Source organism: Didymella exigua (genome assembly GCF_010094145.1).
Source record: "Didymella exigua CBS 183.55 unplaced genomic scaffold M421scaffold_6, whole genome shotgun sequence".
Taxonomy (NCBI): domain Eukaryota; kingdom Fungi; phylum Ascomycota; class Dothideomycetes; order Pleosporales; family Didymellaceae; genus Didymella; species Didymella exigua.
Window position 1 is genome coordinate 191,231 of NW_022984780.1, and position 21,900 is coordinate 213,130.

At 56.5% G+C, this 21,900-nt stretch overlaps 5 protein-coding genes across 5 annotated transcripts; 4 read left to right on the forward strand and 1 right to left on the reverse strand.

Moving 5' to 3' along the window:
- Positions 1-232: 232 nt before the first annotated feature.
- Positions 233-2,107, forward strand: M421DRAFT_90215 (Nop domain-containing protein; the record flags this gene model as incomplete). The annotated part of the gene is made up of 4 exons (XM_033597836.1): positions 233-261; positions 318-544; positions 598-1,361; positions 1,415-2,107. 4 exons carry the CDS (start codon positions 233-235, stop codon positions 2,105-2,107), a joined length of 1,713 nt encoding a protein of 570 aa, XP_033451372.1.
- Positions 2,108-2,448: 341 nt separating this feature from the next.
- Positions 2,449-3,228, reverse strand: M421DRAFT_2645 (uncharacterized protein; the record flags this gene model as incomplete). Its single annotated transcript, XM_033588718.1, has 3 exons — positions 2,449-2,634; positions 2,690-3,034; positions 3,223-3,228. The coding sequence occupies 3 exons, from the start codon at positions 3,226-3,228 to the stop codon at positions 2,449-2,451; spliced, it is 537 nt and encodes a 178-aa protein (XP_033451373.1).
- A 2,278-nt stretch (positions 3,229-5,506) lies between these two features.
- Positions 5,507-7,214, forward strand: M421DRAFT_99040 (uncharacterized protein; the record flags this gene model as incomplete). The annotated part of the gene is made up of 2 exons (XM_033598696.1): positions 5,507-6,164; positions 6,214-7,214. The coding sequence occupies 2 exons, from the start codon at positions 5,507-5,509 to the stop codon at positions 7,212-7,214; spliced, it is 1,659 nt and encodes a 552-aa protein (XP_033451374.1).
- Positions 7,215-8,877: 1,663 nt separating this feature from the next.
- M421DRAFT_57065 (uncharacterized protein) lies at positions 8,878-10,050 on the forward strand (the record flags this gene model as incomplete). The annotated part of the gene is made up of 3 exons (XM_033595464.1): positions 8,878-9,064; positions 9,134-9,198; positions 9,262-10,050. 3 exons carry the CDS (start codon positions 8,878-8,880, stop codon positions 10,048-10,050), a joined length of 1,041 nt encoding a protein of 346 aa, XP_033451375.1.
- Positions 10,051-11,014: 964 nt separating this feature from the next.
- On the forward strand, positions 11,015-11,934 carry M421DRAFT_417781 (uncharacterized protein). The gene has a single exon (XM_033591583.1). It carries the CDS (start codon positions 11,024-11,026, stop codon positions 11,642-11,644), a length of 621 nt encoding a protein of 206 aa, XP_033451376.1. The 5' UTR covers positions 11,015-11,023; the 3' UTR covers positions 11,645-11,934.
- Positions 11,935-21,900: the final 9,966 nt, after the last annotated feature.

The window sequence follows — 21,900 nt, forward strand, 5'->3', positions numbered from 1 at the left end:
GTTTGGTCTGAAGTTGGTGAGACCCTTATTCGTTCATCGACGCGCTGGCGCACTTGCACGCTTTCGGCGTTAGCTCATCGTAATGCTTGGCAAAAAAATATTCGATGGGAGCTACGCCGGCGCACAATTGACCAGCACCGACAACCATCGCGTCTTCCCACACCGCGAAATCTTAGCTCGAAAGGAGTAGTGACACCCGACTGCAGTCACGTCGAGCATAAAAGAAGGAAAAATGGGTCTCTTCATCCTTACCGAGACGAGGTACGGCTGCCGCGAGCGCACAGAAGCTGCAGCACGAGAGACTAACGCAATTGCAGCGCGGGTTATGCTCTGTTCAAGTCCAAGGACAAGAAGCTGCTCAGCAAGGGTGATGAGCTCAGCAAGGATGTCTCGACCGTCGTCGAGTCGCTGAAGCTGAAGAAGTTCACCAAGTTCGACAGCGCCGTCACTGCGCTCAACGAAGCCGCGGCCCTCACCGACGGCAAGGTCAGCTCCATGCTCGGCAACCTGCTGCAGGAGCTCAAGGACGAGACCAAGGCATCGCGTACGCTATTGCGACTCAATTTGGAGGTCTTGTGGAGTGCTAACCATGCGCAGTGGCTGTCGCTGATCCTAAGCTCGCCAACTCCATCGCCCAGATCCCCGGCCTGTCCATCAAGCCCATCTCTGACTCCTCTACCCAGGATGTCTACCGCGCCATCCGCGAGCACATGGTCTCGCTCATCCCCGATCTGGTCCCCGCTGAGATGAACTCGACCCGCCTCGGTCTTGCGCACTCGCTCTCCCGCCACAAGCTCAAGTTCTCGCCCGACAAAGTCGACACCATGATCATCCAGTCGATTGCCAGTCTCGACGTCCTCGACAAGCAGCTTAACACATACGCCATGCGCGTGAAGGAATGGTACGGATGGCACTTCCCCGAGCTTGCCAGGATCCTGAACGACAACCTCGCCTACTCCAAGGTCGTCCTGAAGATGGGTTTCCGCACAAACTCAAAGGACGCCGATCTGTCTGGTATTCTGCCTGAGGAGATTGAGGCTGCCGTCAAGGCTGCCGCTGAGATCTCCATGGGTACCGAAATCTCTGAGGAGGACCTGGAGGCTACCAGCGCTCTCGCCGAGCAGGTTGTTGACCTCACCGAGCACCGTCAGAACCTCGGCGCATACCTCTCCTCTCGTATGCAGGCCCTAGCGCCCAACCTGACAGCGCTCGTCGGTGAGCTTGTCGGTGCCCGCCTGATCGCCCACGCTGGTTCCTTGATGAACCTCGCCAAGTCGCCCGGTTCCACCATCCAGATTCTCGGTGCCGAGAAGGCGCTGTTCCGTGCACTCAAGACCAAGCACGACACCCCCAAGTACGGTGTAAGTAAACCTACGCGCCACGATTCGCTCCTCTCCATTCTAACATCTTCTAGCTCATCTATCACGCCTCCCTCATTGGCCAGGCAACTGGCAAGAATAAGGGAAAGATCGCTCGTATGCTCGCTGCCAAGTCCGCTCTTGGTCTCCGTGTCGATGCTCTCAGCTCGTGGGGTATTACCTCTGAGGACAAGGGTGCTGAGCCCACCGAGGAGGAGAAGTCACAGATCGGTCGCGACGCCCGTCTCGGCATTGAGAGGAGGCTGAGGGCGCTCGAGGGCAAGCCTCTCAAGAGCATCCCCAACGCTAACGCGACTGCGCTCGGCTCTGGACAGAAGTGGGACGTCAAGGAGGCCCGCAAGTACAACCCCGACGCCGATGGTCTTACCGGCGAGGAGCCCGCCGCCAAGAAGTCCAAGTCTGACAAGGTCAACGGCACCACGCCGAAGAAACTGGTGCAGGAGGTCGATGAGGACGAGACCATGGCTGACGCCGATGCCGACGATGCCGAGGACTCTGACGAGGAGTCTGAGGAGGAGACCAAGGCGTCCAAGGGCGGTGACAAGGCAGCAAAGAAGGCCGAGAAGGAGGCCAAGAAGGCACGGAAAGCTGAGCGCGCCGCAAAGCGCGCAGAGAAGGAGGCAAAGAAGGCGGCAAAGGAAGCCAAGAAGTCCAAGGACTCGAAGAAGAGGAAATCCGACAACGACGACACAACTGAGAAGAAGAAGAAGAAGAAGAGCAAAGACTAGACTCACGCGTGCATCGTCGATGTCGTTGTTGTACGTATGACCATGTGAAAATGGGTGGCGTTTGGGATCGATCTGTCTTCTATTTCTTGGACGTCGAGCATGTCGTGCTATATGGGCGCGTGGCGCACGGTTGGATTCATGTATCATTCGATGGCATTGCATTGGGGACGAGGTGCGGAAGAATACCCGCTGCCGTATGCATACAATTTTGCAAAAGTTCACCCATTGTTCTATTGACTTGTGAGACGCAGTCCGCCTTGCTGATTGTGGCACACGATGCTCAAGCCTCCACAATCTTTTGGCTGTCTTGGCCCGGTAACCCTCTCTGCTCATCACTGTCATTACTCTTCGCGCACCCGACGCTTCACCTTCTTTTTCTTCTTCGCAGCGCCCAGCAGCTTGTTGTCGATCTTGTCCAGCTTCTGGTCCTCCACGCCCTGAGGGATACTCGCCTCCTCTTCGTCAAACACGCGCTGGACGGTGTTGAGGATGTCGGTAAGCTGCGCCTCCTCGAACCGTGTGCCGGCCTGGAATCGTCAGCATAAACTCCAATCAAGTCAAAGGAGAGAAATGGAGCCGTACTTCCTCGATGATGAGCTCGAGCATGACCTGCGTTGTGGGCCGCAAGTTGTAGATCTGGATGAACTCGGCCTTGTTCAGTCGATAGTGCGGCGCCAGCGCGCGGAACAGCGAGTGCTGCCCCTTGTACAGAGTCATTGGCCGCGAGGGGTGTGCGTCTGTCAGCTCCAGGGTTTTGTAGTCGGGCGTCTGCAGATATGCAAGCCCGTCGCGCAGCATGTGCTCCAGCCCTTTGGGCTTTTTGCGCTCGCGCTCCGTGCCATCTGTGCCGGCATATTCGGACTCTTCCTGCCGTAGGTGCAGCAGCAGTTCGTGATTTGTTATCAATGCCGCTTGGGGGTTTTTGATCTGCGGGTGTCAGCTTTGGTTGTACTTTGTGACGAGATGGTGAGTGGTGGCAGAGGTATTGAGACATTGAACGAGGAGAGTGCTGGACCAGTGAGTGTAGGTTGAAGTGGACGAAAAGAAAATATGGCGCATCAACGACGCAGACGAGAAATATTTGAGTACATGATATGGCCATGCCTGATACTTACGTGCATGATGCGGTGTGTGGTGTTTATGGATGATCTGACTTACTCCACGCTTCAGCCGAGTAGACGTTGGAGCTTCTTCAAACTTTCCTGAACCTCGTAAGCCAATGTCACAGTATTCAAAACGAATCAACTCGAGTCATGATGAAGTGACAGCTTTGGCATTGGCAAGACCACATTCACCCCGTCACGAAAAGCAACTGCCTGTATGTTTCCTACCTTTCTCGGGTATACGCTTCACGACACAGCTCTTCAGTCAATCACGGACATGAGACTTCCAAGGGTTGCTGCGACTACTGAGGCTGAGTTTGATTGGGCGCAATGGTGTTCACTCGCGGGAACGTGCAGGAGGCAGTTTTTTGCTAGCGTGTGACTGCCAAGACCCACAGTCTCGAGTTCAAAATGAAAGTGATCTACGGTACTTACAAAGTCATGATTGGCCACACCTGTCCGGATGCAATGCCCGGCCAATCTAGCCACGTCTACACGGAGATATTTCGAAACACCACGAGGCATCTTTTGAGGGACTTTCGGTATGTTCGGAAAAGGGCACGTCCGTCACGAGCTCGACGCGGACCTATATATAGACACGAGATGCAGAAGCGAGTCGTAAAGGAATGCCCTAAGGTGTTGCAGCCTCGTTTTGGGTTGGTTGCTCGCGAAAACTAGCCACTCGATCCTCCATCCGTCGAACAGGCGGAGACTCCGGCCCTCCACAGATGATTAGTTTTCAAAATTCACGCGAGCATTATTGCAGTAAGGCGAAACTCCAGAATAGTACAAGTTTGCAGCCACAGCAGCCATGCATCAGCCAACCTCGCACAAGGAGGCTGCATAGAAATTTCGAATACCATATCGCTCAGTAGCTAACGAACATGTACCTACTACCGAGTGTCGAGCCGCGGAATGCAATTTGCATCGGCGGGGCATGCATGTCGAATTGCCGCTGTGCAAACGGAGGGCGGACAGATAAGAATGCCACTGCGGGTAAGGCGCACTGTACCGATACTGGAAAATGCCGTGCTGGAAGCTGTCAGATGCCCTGTCTACCCACCAATTGTGAACGCTAGGCAGCTCAAGGTTCCTCAGCGGTGGGTCTAGATCTCAATCGACGATACTCCAGGAGCACCGTAGGTCGTGGAGGATGTGATTGACCGGGGTTTGGTCGTGCAGTACCTACGCTTAGGCTGCACACTCTCACGAAGAACGCCTCTCGCTTCGACGGATGCAGACACAATCGGGACGACTACAAGTGGTTATCGTGAGATCAAGATTAGCACGCTGAGCAGAGTGGTAGGGACACAGAGCCGAGCTGATCAGCGAAGGGTGGAGTCTCTGCAGTCAACCGCTTGCATGTGCGGGTAGCTGTACGAAGCTCAGGTCACAGGAGTCTCCAACCAAGTGTACCAGTGAAGATATATGAGCGAGGGATCTTGCCTGGTCTTCCGCAGTGACTCGCCGTTGGTCCGTCGGCATTAGCAAGGATCCACGTGTCGTTCAAGATGGCAGTGAACGATGCACGAGAGACAGATTGATGCAGCAAGTCATGCTCGCACTCGACACTCGACGTTGACAGAGGCGGCCGCTCCACATCGAGCAACATGGCCTGACTTTGCGAAGTCAGGATGTGCAGCGGCAGAGTCTGGCCCTTCTGCAGACCCTTTCGTGCACGGGCGCATTGTTTCTAAAACGACTACAGTACGAGCCGCGACCAACGGGCGCGCGCCATTCACCTCCTGCAGCAAGCTGCACAACACACACTCTTCCGCAGTGCGCTGTTTCTGCGCGTTCGTGCCCAAGACAGTCGCTCACTCATCATTCCCCATGGGCCAGCGCGATCTGTTCATTCGTTTGCCGCTAGTCACACCACAGACTCTTTGACTCTTCACGCTCTCCGCTGCCACGCCCCGCTGCCCTCCTTCAGTCTTGGCGTATACTTCCACCCCTCAGCAGCCGTTAGCATCGATCAGACTAGGCGCGAGTGGAGTCACGGCCTTACCCATTCGGCTGTCACATCTTTCAGCCACGTTTCTCCTCTACCTTGTCACCCTCCTCGTCCACAGTAGCGTGACCACGATTGCGATCCGACAGCGCCAACGGCAGAACCACCGAGGTCACTGTCACCCCGGACATGTCTGACCCTCTGCTCCCTTCTGATGGCGCCAGACCCATGGCCTCGCAGGAGCAGTACGCTACAGCCGCACTTACCTCTCCTGCAATTCCTGCGACACCGGATGAGGGCACAGGCGCTACCTTTCTCGGAGCCAGAGGACGTGCCGACGTACCCATGGATGCAGCATGTTCCTTTTTCGATGCCTCTCTTCCACAGCCCTTCCCGCTACCTTCCGCCTCACCCCACCCTCTAGCGACGCCCGCCCTGGACCATTGCCCTCACCTGGACCTGAGCTTTGCTGGAACCTTCCTGCCAACTGACGTGTCACCGCCCTCTGCCACGCTGCCCAGGACCGCGCCCAAGTTTCGTTTGCCCTCGTTTGACATCCTAGGCATTGCTGCGCCCCACCCTGATCGCCCCCCGTTGCACCCAACGTATTCGTTCTCGTCACTGGGCGCCGGACCACTATCGAAACCAGAAGACCCTCTCCATGCCCTCAGCCCACCGTTGGAATTCCGCCGTCAAGCTGACAAGTCCGTCAGGCCTCCCGCCGCCAGCCCAAAGGCTACCAGGAAGCAGGTGGAACACCAGGTGCCGACCTTTACTCCTCCGTCGGAGCCGGGGACGTTCGATTGGGGCTCGCTCGTGAGAGTGAGGACAGCGGGTGCAGGCTCCCCACCCAGCTCAGAGCCCGGAGTATCGCCAAATCTGACTCTCACGGGAAGCGCGACGGGGCCAGGGCAAGCTCCGATCGTTGTTCCGACTTACGCAGCTGAATTAAGCGAGGCGGTTAGGATGGCATCTTGGGTTCAGAACATCAAGAACATCCTCAGTGAGACCCCTTGTCACGCCCCCGCGTCCCGTTTGCTAACTGCCTATAGCCACCGAGTCAGACACCCTAGACCTCGCCCAAGTCAGAGTTCTGTCGCACGCCCTCCCCTGCCCGTCGCTGACGGGTCACCTGTTCAGTCAAGTCATCGCAGCCATTCACGACAGGACCAACTCGCAGACCTCCTGGATCAATGTCTTCCATGCCGTACCTGGTCGATTCACGCTCTCTGATCTCCCGAAGTCGCCGCCTTCGACCCCAGGTCCGGTTATCGGCGGGGAAGAGTACTTCACCTCGAAGGTCTTTGACAGCGCCGTCGCCATCCCCGACTACCAGCTCGATTCGAAACTCTTGCCCCCGTCTCCGCAACCGGTCGTCCCTCCAGGCAGCATCAACATCTCGCTAGTCGAGCGATACATACCTCCCACTAACTACAACGAGTACGCCGAGATGTTTGCTTCCCAGGGGCGGTCGCTGCTGTACGATCGGCTGGTAGAGCTTTCGCCTGACAACGGGACGCTTTTGTTCGTATATCCCACGCGGACCGGTGGACGGACGTTCATGAAGGAGTACCTTGGGCCAATTCTGGATCCGCTGCTGCGGACGGTGACAATCATCCATGACCTGACATCCGACCTCGGGAAGAATCTCGGCACCATGACCTCAGTGGATTACTTAGACGAGTACGATCAAATGGTGGCGCACGTCGAGCAGTTCTGTACAAAGTTGAACGGCAGTGGCTCGAGTCGGAGGAGCATCAACGAGCAGCAAGCGACCTACGAGCTGATCCACGCCTCGAAGGAAGAGATGGTGCTCGAGCGATCGGCATGGGCGGACGACTGGTGGATTAAGCAGGAGAAGCCCAGGGTCCGTGAGGTGGTCACGAAGTACTTCCGGAAGGCGTCTCGACTTCCCACTAGTACTGAGATGACGAGTGCGCACCTGATCGAGGAAGTACTGAACGGCGTCTCGAAGCGCGAGTATCTTGGCGGAGGTCCAAAGAAGGGCGTCGAGGTTGGTGTGTTCATCATCAAGAAGACACGGTCCACGTAGGATATGGACCCGGATCTTCCAGCTCCTATGAACCTGATTCTACCGGTACGGCCAAGACCGAGGAGACGGCCATCGAGCAGCGACACGAGCAGTGGGATGTACAGCATCGCGGAGGAGAGTGAAGACTCTTCTTGACGAGAGAATTGATGCTGTGGAAAGGACATATTACGGCTGACACGGCGTTATGACACAATTGTGCATGAAAAGCAACTTCGCGATATCCTGTTCGCAATTGCATGGCGTGGCGTTATCAGATTATGGTTAGCATTGGGATGTTGGACAGGTACGTAACAGATGGGAAATAATGATAATCATCCAGTTTCTTCCGGCCTGGCATGATGGGCGATCTTAAGCCCGCTGTCTGCTAGGTTCTTGATTCTGTCGGTCCTGATGCTGATCACGAGCTCGCTACGCCTGAACAACCCGCAAAATGCGACTGCCACATCCAACGCCTGGTGAAAGAGATTGCCGATCACCGCGAAAGGGATTCTGAACTGTTGTAGCAAAAAATGGCCAAATGTAATATGAACTCAATGCGGCGGCTAAGAACATGATTAACGACCGCGCGCGCGTTGCGAGTCTGTCTCGAAGAACTAGTCTAAATCTCCACAAGACGTTCTATGAAAACCTCCATAGTCCGCCGAAGAGGAAAGTTTCATCCTCACCTCCGCCTCACCTAGTATGTGAGCTTACTTCTCAGACCTACAGCGCCGGCATCCCTAGGTAGTGCCTTCGATTAAGAGGACATCATTCCGCCCAAAGGCCTACAGCAGTCGAGTTGCAGTCACGGATTTGACTAGGCGTACTGCCGCTAGCTCCAGGATGAACCTGCTCACCTTGGCAGACAGCGACGGTGGCACATCTTAGCAGGTTGTAGGTTATCTTTGCCAGGGTTGCAGAACTCGAAGGACCAGGAGATTCCAGGAGATTCCAGGAGATTATTGACTGAAACAGGTATCTCGAGATCTGGACGACGAGCTCCAGCGCCAGAAGCTGCAGCGGTCGGAGTGGGCCAAGGGACATGATGACCTGATGGCCCGAGTTGACGACATGGAGGTGGAGCAAGACGTTCTCAAGGAAGCCCGCGACGGCACCCACGAGGGAATGCAATGGTTGACCGTGCTGAAGTTGCCAAGGATCGACAAGTACGCGGACATGTTCGAACAGCTCAACGACGTCGCTAGTCACCGGGGATAGGACCATGCCAGAAGAGCTTGATGTGGCGCGAGCCACGTCGCTGCAGAATCCGGCTGGCTTCAGTCATGTACCGACGCGTGTTTATGGTGGACGGTCGCGACGAAGCTTAGCTTCGATAAACGGTTCATGGAAGATTGTAAGTAGAGGTACAATGGTAAGCATGCGATGGTGTGTGGACCTGGAGCTCCATGGTGCTTGTGATACCGCTGAGTCCTTGGAGCCGGTGTTCGTGTCAAATTCTGATTGATGGTCGGATTTCTGGAGGAACTCAATGTATAGAAAGTAATCAACCTCGTTCGGAGCATTCAGCGCAGCTTCGATATCTGACGTCACGTCATTAGCGCCAACATGCCAACGCGTTCCTTCCCGCTCCATCGCGCCGTCCATTTCCCCACCCTCCCAACGCCACCATGCCGACGCGTCGCCCGCCGCACTTGGTCCCCCACACACCAATGTCGCGCTCACAATGCCGCTACAGAAGCCGTCACCTCACCGCTTCATAGCGCCTGCACCTCCAACACAAACACCCAAACAGAAGCCGAAATCGAATCTACGTCATGCGATCATTGCGCATACTCCCGAGTTGCAATTCAAGAAGATCACGCCTGCGAAACGATTTGTGGCTGCGCCAGCGCGAGCACATGCAGACGATGGTATCTCCGGCATATCCGTGGCGCCTCACGCGTCAGACCGTGTCGAGTCACCCAGCTCAAGCTTGCCAGAGTACGACGTGACGCCGCGGCCTAAAGCGAGGAAATACGAGAGGGTAGAGAGTATTGAGGAGAGCGTATCGAGTCCATCGCGGGCCGCGGATGAATTTGGTGCATCTGGTGTTGTACAGAGCATCGAGCAGCTTGCTTCAGAAGAGGAAGATGGCGGAGAAGACAGCGAAGACGAGGACGAGCTACTCTTCGAGAGTGTGCAGAGAGCGAAGAGGAGACGCACATCACCTTCGTCACCTCCCCAGCAGCATCTAGCCCCACAAATGCCATTGGGCATTGCATCGCACCGCTTCAGGCTTCCAGCAGCACAGACACCGCTCCCCTTCTGTCCGAACACTACCTTGCACATGCCGCCCGCAAGTGTGACCATGAATATGACCTCCGTGACTAGCGGGAGTACTCCAACGACAACACGACCACACTTCCTCCTCCCCGTCCCGCGCTCGCCCAGCAAACCCTGCACTCCGCTCCCAGAGATATTCTCCCCCTCGCGAAAGGCACAGAAATACCTCTCCAACGGCCTCGCGTCCAGCGTGCAAGCCTGGATAATAGAGACTGCGCAACAGGGGCCGGGAGCGGGAATAGTCTGGGGAAGGGAACGGGAGGATGGGGTGAGGGTGAAGATCAGGGTCTCGGAACTAGGAGGGGGCGATGTAGAAGCGCTCGAGTGCTGGCTGGGAGGTACGACGTTTGTGGTGGGAGAGACGGAGACGGGCATGTATGATGCGTCGAGAGCGGAGAGCTTGGAAGTGGGGCAGGGAATGAGGGTTCTACTAGCTGGACATGGAGGATCGAGGGGCTCTGCTGGAGTCAAGATCAGGATAGGAAGTATCGTTGGTATCAGAGCGCCGACCTGGGAACTCGATGTGGGTGGAGAGAAGTGGACGGTGGGTGTGGACTGGTTCGTGCTTCATTGACGATCTACAACTATATTTACTGACTATATTTGCTGACCACATTTGAAATATTCCATGCTGGTCGATATTTGACAGCCTCGGAGACTGCACAGCTCACCGTGGAGGCATTCAGCTAATTGTATGAGTGTTGGTCCACTCACGCTCCTGATGGTTGGCGGCGTTGAAACCGCTGGGGTTGACCCAGGCAGCGCGGGGGGCAGACGTAGGACCTGTAAGAGGCTTTTGAACCATACTTGGTGAAGCCCGTGGTTTGACTGGAGTCCTTCGAGGGGTCGCTGAGCGCCCGCGCTGATTTGATCGTGGGACATTCGCAGCTTCTCATCCAGAGCACATTTCAGTGCTGCGGTGGCCGTGTAGTCAGCCCATTGAGCTGCAGCTGTCTGTCAGTGGTGCCTAGAGGGCCATTAGAGCTAGTCAAGGGTCTAAGAAACGTAAGGGGTTTTATGATGAATTCAGCATCTGCTTGTGTGGCTGCGGGTACACTCATGGCTGCGGTAAGTGAGAGGTGAGAGAGGACGGTAGCTGGGGAGAGGAAAATATAACGCGGTCAAGCATCGTGCCCTTCCTGCTCATCACCACCACAACGCTAGACGAACTGGCGCCGACCCTGGCAGCTGCGACAGCTGAGAGAGATTCTCGAGTGATGACTGAGTGCATTGGACCCTGCGGCAAGATTTCTGGTTGATGATTGATGTTGGGTCGGTCAACCATGGCTCGAGGGGCGGTGTCTGCACAGGGCGTCCATGAGTGGCTAACAGTGATATCGCATTCACAGTTCTTCTCTGCGTGGTACACGAAATTCCTGACACTCCAATTCAACACTTGACAGTATGTGATCTTCATAGGAATGTCCCTCGATATCTCGAAAAACTGCCGCCTTTGGTGCTCTGAAGCCCGGGAATAACGCAGGATAGGCTGCAACGCCTGGTTGAACAAAGTGGAGCTCAGGAAACTCTTCCCAAAAATCGACATGATGTCGAGCAAGCCGTCTGCTGGCCATGTCGAAGCGACTGTGCTTCACGCCATCCTCAAGAGACACGCGAAGAACCCACACGCACGATCCCAGGCTCTAGATGCTGTGATGAGTGCCCCCAATAGCTTCAACCCATCTTCGAAATCAAGGAACGCTGCTGTCAGACTGGTCAAGTGGGATGTTGACAACGACACACCAGCGATATGGCTCCACCCAGCAGAGGGCACAATACCGACGATGCACTACTACTCCTGGTGTGCCCTCGGTCGTCCAACACCGAGAGAGAACAGGATCTACGTCGGCATGAACAACATCAGCAGGCCGAGTCATAAGAGGGGCGAGCATTGCGGGTCGTGTGTTGCCGATGCATGGCAGAACGCCAGTCTTTGCTTGATTAACGACTTCTCGAAGCTAGAGGTGAAAGTACAACAGAAGAAAACTACAATAACGAGGAAAGTGGGGGAACAGGGCAGCGCGGGTGTAAGGAAAGTGTTGGGGAACCTTCGAGAGTCATTCCGCAGTCAAGGTTTCAACGAGGCAGCTGAAGGGTCGAAGCATCCAAAGCCAGCAAAGCCAGCAAAGCGACAGGATCTAACAGCAGAAAGAGTATGGAGGAGCTAGACGTGGAACATCGGGATTGTGTGCGGATCAAGTCAGCACTCCTTGATACCACCATTTCAAGAGCCGGGATCCCCTCATGTAAAACATACATAGCTCAGATGGTCTCAATCAACTGAACTCCACCATTCGCCGAGAAATCGACTGCACTCGCTATCTCCGGAACGTTGGGCAACATCGCAGGTCTTCGCCGTGGCGATGTTGTAACTTATGCAATCATGGCTGGACACGTACTCACTCAGTATTCGCTCACGAAACCTCCCAGTTTACCCTCGATAGCCGCTGCGATATCCCACGCCGCAATCACGGGCTGCACGTCATCGACACGACAGTCGAGATGAGAAAGATCACAGCAGTGCCATAAATCCCAGCACCGCCTACGATTGATCAGTGTCGTTGCACAGGCAAGTGTCCGGGTGTGTCAGCGGGCACCTGCTCCCTCATTGTCCCACGTCGTGCAGCAGACAGGTGGTAGAACGAAACGACTCGGCGGGAAGGCCCTCGTCGATGCCTCGATAGATGAATCGAGGACACCCAGTGCTAGCTGTATGCAGCGCCTAGTGCGGCGCGCCCACATAACACGTCACACTTCTCCATCAACACCATCGCCCTTTAGCTTCTAGCCGTCGCATTTCTCTGCGCGTCCCTGCATCGCCACTGTTCTTTGGGCTGCCAATATGGAGCTCCGGTGGCTCGCTACATTGGTCGACAAGTCCACATCTCCACACGCGCAACCGTCCGCTGGCCGCGCCCAAATTCGCCGTGGGTTACAGCAGACGCTGCATCACGATTCGTGTTGGCGATGTTTCTGCATCCTCAGGCAGCTAAGCAGGCCTCGGCCAATTGAGGCCTCTCTCCGACGAATGAACCCACCTCTCGGGCTCAAATTCTCTCAAGTTCAGCGAACGATACGTTCCTACGTGGTCCAATCGCAAGCACAGGCCAAGCTCGTCTTCCCAACATGCGTCCGTGTGCTGCCAGCGTGAGGCTGGCTAGGGTGGCAGGCCACTTTGAATTTCGACAACTTGCGCGACATTTGGTTGCATATCTCAGCTTCTTACCGGAACCTGTCCTGTGACGTTGTCCTGCACCTCTGCTTCGTCAATTGGAGCGCTCTGTTTCAAATTACTGCCTTCGAGCCACGCACAACGCGCCTCCACAAATTCGTGGTGCTGCTACAAGTGATCCGCTTTCTATTTGTCTCTCCGCAGTCTGATCTACTCACCCCACATCTCATGTCGCCATTCCGTATTTGCCGCTTGCTTTACACCGCAATGCATCGGAGAAGATATCAAATATAGCACGTAGCACAACTTGTACTTGTCGAATCTTTGGATCTTGAGAGATTGCGCTAGCCGGTCTGTCCGACCATGGCCGGGCCCGGGTTTACCGTTTCCTACTCGCCATGGATCAATCCATACACGGGCGCCAGCACAGGAGGCTCAGCCTACTACAAAACCACTACACAGCAGCCGGCCGTCAGGCGATTGACGCCGACAACGTCCTACTCGTACAGATACCCTGGTGCCGGCTATGGATATGGAGAACGTGAGAGTGAGGAAGGCGAAGGATCTGGTATGATCAGTCTTATCCTCATACATTCTCCCTTAACCTAGCTCAGACGAAGGAGGTACACCTCTCATGTCAGGTGCACTGCCCGAAGCACCAGAACTGCCTGCTGCAGGGACCGAGGAACCCTCGGCACCAGCGAAGAAAGAATCACCTCCAGCCGAGGCGCCGCCAGCAGATCCTGTTCCAAGCGCACCAGCAGATGAGGCTCCCTCGAGTAGTGAAGTTCCCGAAGCTGAAGCTGAGCCCGCTGTTGCTGACGTCGAGGACGAACCGCCAGCCGCCCCAGCAGAACAAGTGCCCACTGCCCAGGATGAGCCAAAGCCAGAAGAATCGGAAGGCACAGAAGTCCCTGTTGTCGAGGTCCCATTCGAGGCGCCGTCTATCGAGGAAAGCCGTGCGGAACCAGCGGCCGAAACAGCACCAGAAAGCGAACCGGCGCCCCCGCCCCCGCCTCCGCCGCCCGCTCCACCTGGAGACGTTGCGCCAGTATCCGTTGTCGACGATGGTGAGAAGAGTGGTGAGTCCGAGCAGGCAGCTCAAGAGCCCGAGTCCCCTAAACCTCACGAAGAGAAGTCTGTACGTTTTGCTCCTGACACGAAAGAAACAGACTCTGCAAGCATCGGCAAGAAGAAGAAAGATGACAAGAGGAAACTGAAGGTCATTGGGAAAGGCAAACCTAACGCATTTGTTCGCATTAGAGACCCAGCACCGCCGCCATCGCCGCCATCGCCCAAGGATGAGAAGAAGCCGGATAAAACGAAGAAGAAAGAACGCCGTGGCTCATTCCTGGCAATTCCATCAATTCCGAAAGACGACAAACACGCGTCCTCCAAGGATGAGCATTCCAGCTCGTCTAAGAAGAAGACCAGTAAGGCGGAAGAGCGCAAGCGCAAGAAGCACGACAAGAAGGGCAGGCAGGAAAGTAACGAGGACCCCACTTCTCAAGTCGAGGATAGAGCGATTACAGGGGAAGAAGAGGTACCGTCTGAGGCTGCACGAAGCGTCGTTACCGCAGACTCTGCCGAGACGCCCGAGCCGGCTATCGAAGATGTACCTTCAGCGGAGTCAGAGCCTGCCACAGCGCTAGATGCAGTCCTTGCGGAGTCGGCTACCGAAGAGCCTGTCGCTACAGACGCGCCTGCCAGAGCTGGTGAAGCTGTGGAGAGTGTTCCAGTTGCGACAGAGACGATCGAGACCGAGGCTGAGTCCCTCACTGACGCAGAGCCTGTCAAAGCAGAGGTACCGTCAACCGAACAAGTCGCACTCGCCGAGCCCGCCACCGAAATAGCCCCTGTCTCCAGCGCAGAGCCTACTGTGGAAGAGCCACGGGCACCTGGTGTCGAGCCTCCCACCAAAGAGCCGCCTGCAGTCTCAGAAACGCTCGCGGTGGAAGAACCAGCTGAAGTCGAAGCGTCGAATGATCCTCCTCCAGTGGAAGAGACCCCTGTGGTTGAAGAGATAGCCAAGACTGAAGAGGTGCCGCCAGCTGTTGCAGCGACTGCGGTTGATGCTGCTGAGGAGACATCTGTCGCTGAAGAGGCGCCTGCCGTAGAAGCGGTACCTGCGGTCGACCATTCCACGGATGGAGACACATCTGCGATCGAAGAGGTATCTGCAGTTGAAGATACACCTACAGTTGAAGAAACCCCCGCAGCCGAAGCTGTCACGAACGTCGGAGAACTCCCGTCAACTACGGGAACCGCAGACGAGGCCGGTCCTGCACCTACAGAACCAGCTGCGGAGGAATCACCAGGCACAGACCCAATACTGGTAGAACTGAAAGCATCCCCAGGCGAGACCGCAAAGGAGTCGTCGATAGAGGACGCCAAGGACGATCAGTCACCATCTGCTGATACGGAGTCGGCGCCCACTCTTGAACTGACTCCGAAAAACGATACTATCAGCCCTGAATCTACAGAAGCTGTAGGGGTAGCATCTGCAGAGGAAGCAGAGGCTACCCCCGAGGTTGTTGCCACCGATACTGTTGCAGATGCAATCGTTGAGCACCCAGCGGAAGCGAGCGAAAGTGAGGCCGCAGGTGAAGATGACGAGGACCCTTCCACTTCCGAAAGCACCGACGTAAGCTTTGTCGAAAGCGAGGCGACCTCTGTCGAGTCTGAACAGAATGAAAACTCCACTATCGAGGATGCAACGCCTATGGACGCCGAAATCATCGCATCGCCACCAGCTCCGGCTGCGGGTAGCCCGTCAGAAACTAGAAACGACCATGTGCCGCCAGAGGACGTGACGCTAGCAACGAATGAAGAAGAGATGATGAATGCAACCACCAAAGACACGCCGCCGCCGCAAGGAGTGTCTGCAGCAGATGCGCCTGACGATAGCGACGGCAAGAGCATGGACCCAGCCGTGGCTGATGTTACCGAACAACCTGACGAAGAAGAAGTGGCCCTTACCGCTGTATCTACGGATCCTTCAAATGCACTCCCAGAGGCAGACACAACCTCTGCCGAATCAGCATTCACACCTGCACCTTCACAAGCCATCGAAAATGACGATCACGACAGCGACGAGGAGAGCCACAACGAGTGGGACAGCGATGCAGACGAGCCTTCAGAGATCTCTGAGACCAAATTTGAGCAGAGTGCCCCCGTCACAGCTGATGATGAATCCTCCAAAAAGACGGAGTCAGAAGTATTGAGCGACGAAGGTCCAGCACAGGCTGAGACACAAAATGCGGCAGTCTCCGTTGAGCCTGATGAGCCAGTAGAGGTTCAAGAAGGAGCTACACCGGCGCCAGGTACGTTCTCTTTTCCACCGCTTCAGCATTATTTCCACTCTTTCTCAATCGCAAATGTATGGTGATTAAGTATGACGAAGTGATGGAGCCTGCATCACTGCGCACCCTCCAGCATGCTGGCGGCCTCTGATTGGCTGCCCCGCATTCGACATCATCAGTTGGCTTATCACCACGTGCAATCATGTTGAGCCATTATTCGGGCTGCAGTGCATCTGCGAATGAACCAGACTGTGCAACATACGTGGTTCCAGCAGCGACGGTGGTGGCGTTGAAGCCTTCGCTACCAGTGTTGCTTGTCGCGTTTTTCGATTTTCCCTCCGTTGCCCCGAACCGCAGACTCCACCTGCTATGTGATCAAGCGCGCCTTGCGCGTCGACATTGTCGCAAAGCCGCAGCTGACGTGACTCAGTTGCTACATCCGAATCTCCTCAGGGCGACGACCAAGCGTCCCAAGACATGCCTGAACCGTCCGCATCACAAGCGTCAGACCCGGCATCATCTAGCGCGGATCAGGATCCAAACGATACTGCATCTTCTGTCTCAAGCGAGGCATCCAAACCTGATGCTACAGGTACCGCAGCGACCTCCACCGAGCCCGTAGAAACCGCTGTTGTGAAGTCAAGTGATGGAGCAAAGAAGGACGAACCTGCAGCTGAGCCAGCACCAGCGGCAACTGATGCTCAGGAAGGAACAGTCAATTCTGAGGATCCAATGAGCGAAACTGACAGCGAAAGTGAGGCTAGCAACGAGTCGACTACTGAGTCCGAGACTAGTGCAGCTGTCAATATTGCTGCACCCGTGGTCGAAGTAGCCGGCCATGAAGCTGCTGATGAGGCTGGCGTTGATGCTGTTGAAGAATCTTCTACCGTGACCGCGGAGACGGCTGTATTACCGAGCGACGTTGCAGGATCTGCCCAAGAACAAGACGATAATGCGAGCTCAATTACAAACACGACCGATGGTTCTCTGGTCGTAGAGAATACAACAGAGAAACCTGTGGAAGAGATTGCAAAGGAGCCCGAACCTGTGGAAGAAGTTGAAGCTCCACCAAACCCTGTACTGGTGGCTGCAGCCCTGAAAGCCCTTTGCGCGCTGGAGAAAGAGCCGGACAACTCAGGGCCCGAGATCGCGCCGGATGAGCCAGCTCTTGCTGAACAAGATGCACCAGCTGCTGATGGAGCTACACCAGAAGCAGAAGCACCGAATCCCACTGACGACGCAGCCAGCACAGAAGAACCCGTGGTTGTATTAGGGGCCGAAACCGACCCCACTGTTTGTGCGGAGGCGGAGAACAATGTTGCAGCTGAGATACAAAAGACGGAGACTGAGGTCAAACAGGCGACAGAAGACATCACTGAAGCTGTTGACTCGACACAACACACGATCACTGATGCATCGACAGATGCGCCACAGGACGCCACATCTGAAGCAACGACAGAGAACGCTGAAGAGAGCACTGTGCAAGCACCCACAGCGCTTACAGAAGCAACAACAGATGCTGCAGTTACTGAGCCGCCTGCTGAGCCCTCTGATGCTGAAGAATTAGAACAGCCTCATGGGGAAGTAAGCATAATCTCGACTGAATCTTCAGAGTCGACTGACTCGAACGACACGTCGGTTGCTGGGGATATTGTATCAGCGCCGTGTGTTGCAGATGCAGAGCTTGATCAGCAGATCACCGAAGCAATCGCGAGCGAAGTGCAGCCTGTAGATCAAGTCAAAGAACTTGAACCTACGCCGGAAGCCAGTCCAGATTCACAGCAGACTGTAGAAGCGCCAGCAGAGGCACCAGAGGATGCGTCTGCGACCGATAATGCATCCGCGACTGAAGATGCTGCGTCGCCAACCGAGGTGGTCGCTGATTCTGAACCAATTGACTCACCAGCATCTGAGGATGCGGTATCGGAAGTTGCGAGCTCGGTTGAGTCTTCTTCCGCAACTGATGCCGTTCAAGAACAAGCGCCTACAGCTGAGCCCGAGACAGTCTCTGGGTCCGCAGCCAAGGAACCATCCAAAGAAGAGGAGGCAGTAACAGAAGCAGTCCCTAATCCTGTCGAAGAAAAGACCGAAGAGGTAGCACACGAACCTCATGCAATCAAAGCACCTGAAGACCCCGTAGTGGAGCCAGTCACCGAGAGCCAAACCGTACCTGATGATTCACAAGAGCAGGCCGGGCCAACACCGGAGGTAAACACAGAAGCCTCGACTGCCCCATCCACGGACGTACCTACAGCAGAACAGTCAGTAGGCGACTATGATAGCGCAAGCGCCACCACAGACTCGCCATCCGAGCCCAGTGACTTGGTCAAGAGTGAGGCGACTCCAGCTGCAGACGTCGACCAGCAAACGTCCGCGGTACCTGTGCACGCAGCACCTGAAGCAGCTCCTATCGATGAGCCTGAAATTAATGCTGTCGCTGAGCAAGACGTGGTTGATGAAGCCTCGAAGCCTGATGCTCCGGCCGAAGCACTTCCGGAGTCTGTCTCTGAAGATACTGCAGCAGAGGACGCTCAGCTAGAGAGTCCAGAAGTCAAGTCAGAGGCAAATTATGTTACCTCTTCGCAAGCCACGCTAAGCGATGATGGTGCAGCAGACATTACACCTTCAGAGGTTTCGACACCGACCCTAGCCGCTGACGCTGCAGCCGAACCACCAACACCTGCGGCAGAAGAGGCCGCTGGTCCTGTTGCAACAGAAGTGTCTGAGGCAGCCGAGCCGCCAGCGGAAGCGAGTGAAGTAGGGATTCCGAAAGAGGTCGAGCCTACAACGGAGCCGTCGCATACAGCACCAGAAGCTGGCAGTGAAGCCTTTGGGGATGGGCCAGCTGCTATTACGGTGTCAGACTCCGAGCCGACGGAAGCCGTACCTCCAGAGACGACAGAAGAGACATCCGTTGAGCCCGCCGCTGAACCCGTGGAGATTGTACTTATGGAAAACACCGTAGAGGCTGAGGCTGTAGAAGCTGTCCCACCTGTTGAAGAGATAGCTGCGGTTGTAGAGTCAGCCCCTGTCAAGCCTGCTGACCAACCGACGCTTGACGAGGCAGTCACCGAGGAAGCCAATCCTGCTGAGCCTGCCTCTGATGAGGTAGTTGAGATGGCAGCACCTGTCGAACTCCCAGCAACAGACTCCGCACCTTCTGAAGCCGTGGAAAGTGCTTCTCCAGAACCGACCCTTTCTGAAGCCGTTGCGGTAGAGGCTCCTGATCCGGAAACTGAGGAACCAAGTGTTCAGGAGCCTGTTGCTGATGGTGTTGCGGCTGTTACACCTGCGGCTGAAGAGGACCCTGTCGAAGAAGCTGCACCCGCGCCAGCCCCTGTCGAACCAGCCTCTGTCGAACCAGCCCCTGTCGAACCAGCCCCTGTCGAACCTGTTACTGAGGAAGCCGTCTCGCATTCAGTCCCGGAACCAGTTGCTGAACCGGAGTCCGTCGTCGACTGCGTGCCTGTCGAGGACACTGTTGTTGAGCCTGCAACAGCGCCCGTCAAGGAAGCTATTGCTGAAGCAGCCGCCGAAGAATCTACTCCTCCCGAACTCGTTGCTAGTGAGGTCGCGATCATCGAGGATGCAGCCACTGAAGTCACCATCGAAGAGCTAGCTGCTATTGAGCCCGTCAATGATGAGCCGGCCGTTGACAGGACCCTTGAAGCACCTCCTGATGCAGAAGTGTCTGTTACTGAAGATGACGTTGCTGCAGATGAGTTTGCCGCTGTGGATCCGATTATCGAGGAGCCGGTCGCGGAGGAGCCTGACGTGCAGGAACCTCTTGTCGAGGAGTCCCTTGTTGCAGCACCTGCTGCTGAGGAGGCTGAAGTACGTGCAATTCCTTTCGCTGAAGAAGAGACGTCTCGAGGACTTACCGAGGAATCACTTCCTCAAAAACTACCCGAGTCAGTCATTGCACCCGTTCAGCCTTCAGCTGCGCCCGAGTCTACCACCGACCATTCTCCGAAGACACGAGACTTCGCCGATGTACCACATGACAAACGCCTGCGCAGGCATTCCCACTCCCGTCATGAAGGCAAGCACCGCTCACATCGCAGACGTGAGAGCGACGCAGGCGCAAAAGAGAGGCCAGTCCTCCCCGCCGCGGCTGTGCTTGCAGCCGATGATGTTCCTCCATCTCCAAAGCACAAGCGTCGCAACAGCACAACACGCCGCGAAAGCACAACAGATCGCGACGTCAAACGCCAGCCAAGAACCCGGGAGCTCGAGGCAAGGAGTAGCCCCGCCAGAGAGCTTTCGTACCCAGAGCATCGGTCTCACCGGCGCCACGACAGTCGAGAGCCAGCGTATCCCGAGTATCCTCTGGAGTACCCAGCTGAACGCGCTCGCCGTGAACCCAGAAGCGAAGACAAACATAAGCGACGCGCCGCCGAGCCTGTACTAGATGAAGACGCCGAGCGTGAGAAGCGGCGGAGAGCTCGTCGCGCGGAGAAAGAACGGCTAGCTGCAGAAGAAGCTGCAAGAGTCCAGCAAGAGGAGGAAGTGCAGAGACAGAGACGCCACGAGCAACGTCGTGTGGCGAAGCTGGCAGAAGCAGAGGCGGCCGCCAAGCTCCAGGAAGAAGAGGAAGCACAGCGAGAGCTGCGTCGCGAGCAGCGAAGGGCAGCGAAGTTGGCGGAAGCAGAAGCTGCAGCTCGGGCTCAAGAGGAGGAGACACAACGACAACAGCGTCGCGAGCAACGACGAGCAGCAAAGCTGGCAGAGGAAGAGCAGCGTAGGGCAGAGAAGCAGGCTGCTAACGGGCAGCTCAAACAACAGGGAGCAGACAGGTCAGGACAAGATGAGGAGGCAAGGCGCATTCGGCACGAAAAGAGACGCCAACGCCACGAGGCCGAGAAGGACGCAAGGCGGCTGGAGAGGGAGAAAGCAGAGCAAGCGTCACGTGATGAAGAGGAGGCACAGAAAGCTAGAAGACAGCGGCGCGCAGAGAGGGAGAGAGAGATGGTCGAGGCGGCCAAGCCTCGCAGGAGAGAGGTCGAGGTCCCTCGTGATGCAGCACGGCGCGCAGCCGAAGAGGAGGATTCGGCCAGCCCTGCACCTGAGGTCAGAGAGTCACCGCGCACAACACCTCGACGCCGCTTGAGCACTCGGGAGCCGCCGCCGCCAACACCCAAACGCGGCAGCTTTCTGGGAGGCCTCTTTGGGCGAAAGACAGAGGCGACTCCGCCATCGAAGTCGGTCACGCCCAAGTCTCGTGCTCGAGCCGAGGCCGTCGAGGTCGTTGACACGCCTACCAAAGTGTTGCGCAAGGAGATGGAGTACCACTCCAGCAGCAACCACTCGTCGAACGAGAGCCGAGAGCGGCCTCACCACAGTCGCCGGCACTCACACGGCAACCACCACCGATTCAAGTCGGCAGAAGAGGAAGCAGAATACTACCGGCAAAAAGAAGAACGCAGAGCCCAACGCGCACGCGAGCACGAAGCTGCCGGCGGCAGAGACGTGCCCATGCCGCCCCCGGTCTACGACCCGCCTCTGCCCCCGCCACCCGCAGCGCCAAAGTCGGTCGCGACGATGGAGACGGCAACGATGGAGGTCGAGCGACAGCGCGACGCGCCCGATGTCGACGAGGCAGAGCCCATGGACTTGGACTCGCCTGCGTACCACACCGACGAGGCCGCGGGCGTGCTGGGCATGAGCTCGGGCTCGGAGCACCGCGACCGGCGCACGCGACGCGTGTCCATCCTCGACGAGCGGCCGAACCGCAATCGCCGCGTGGCGCCTGGGTCGGACAAGGGCGAGCGGCCGATCAGCCGGCGGGTGCAGTCTGACCGCGCGCGGGCCAAGGCGTATGGCGACGAGCGGCCGAGAGCGAGGAGGAGCGAGACGGAGAGGAGGGGGGCTCGGACGGGGGACAAGAAGAGGAGCGGCGAGGGGGGGTTGAAGGGGTTGCTTGGGGGCTTCTTGAAGAAGACATGATTGC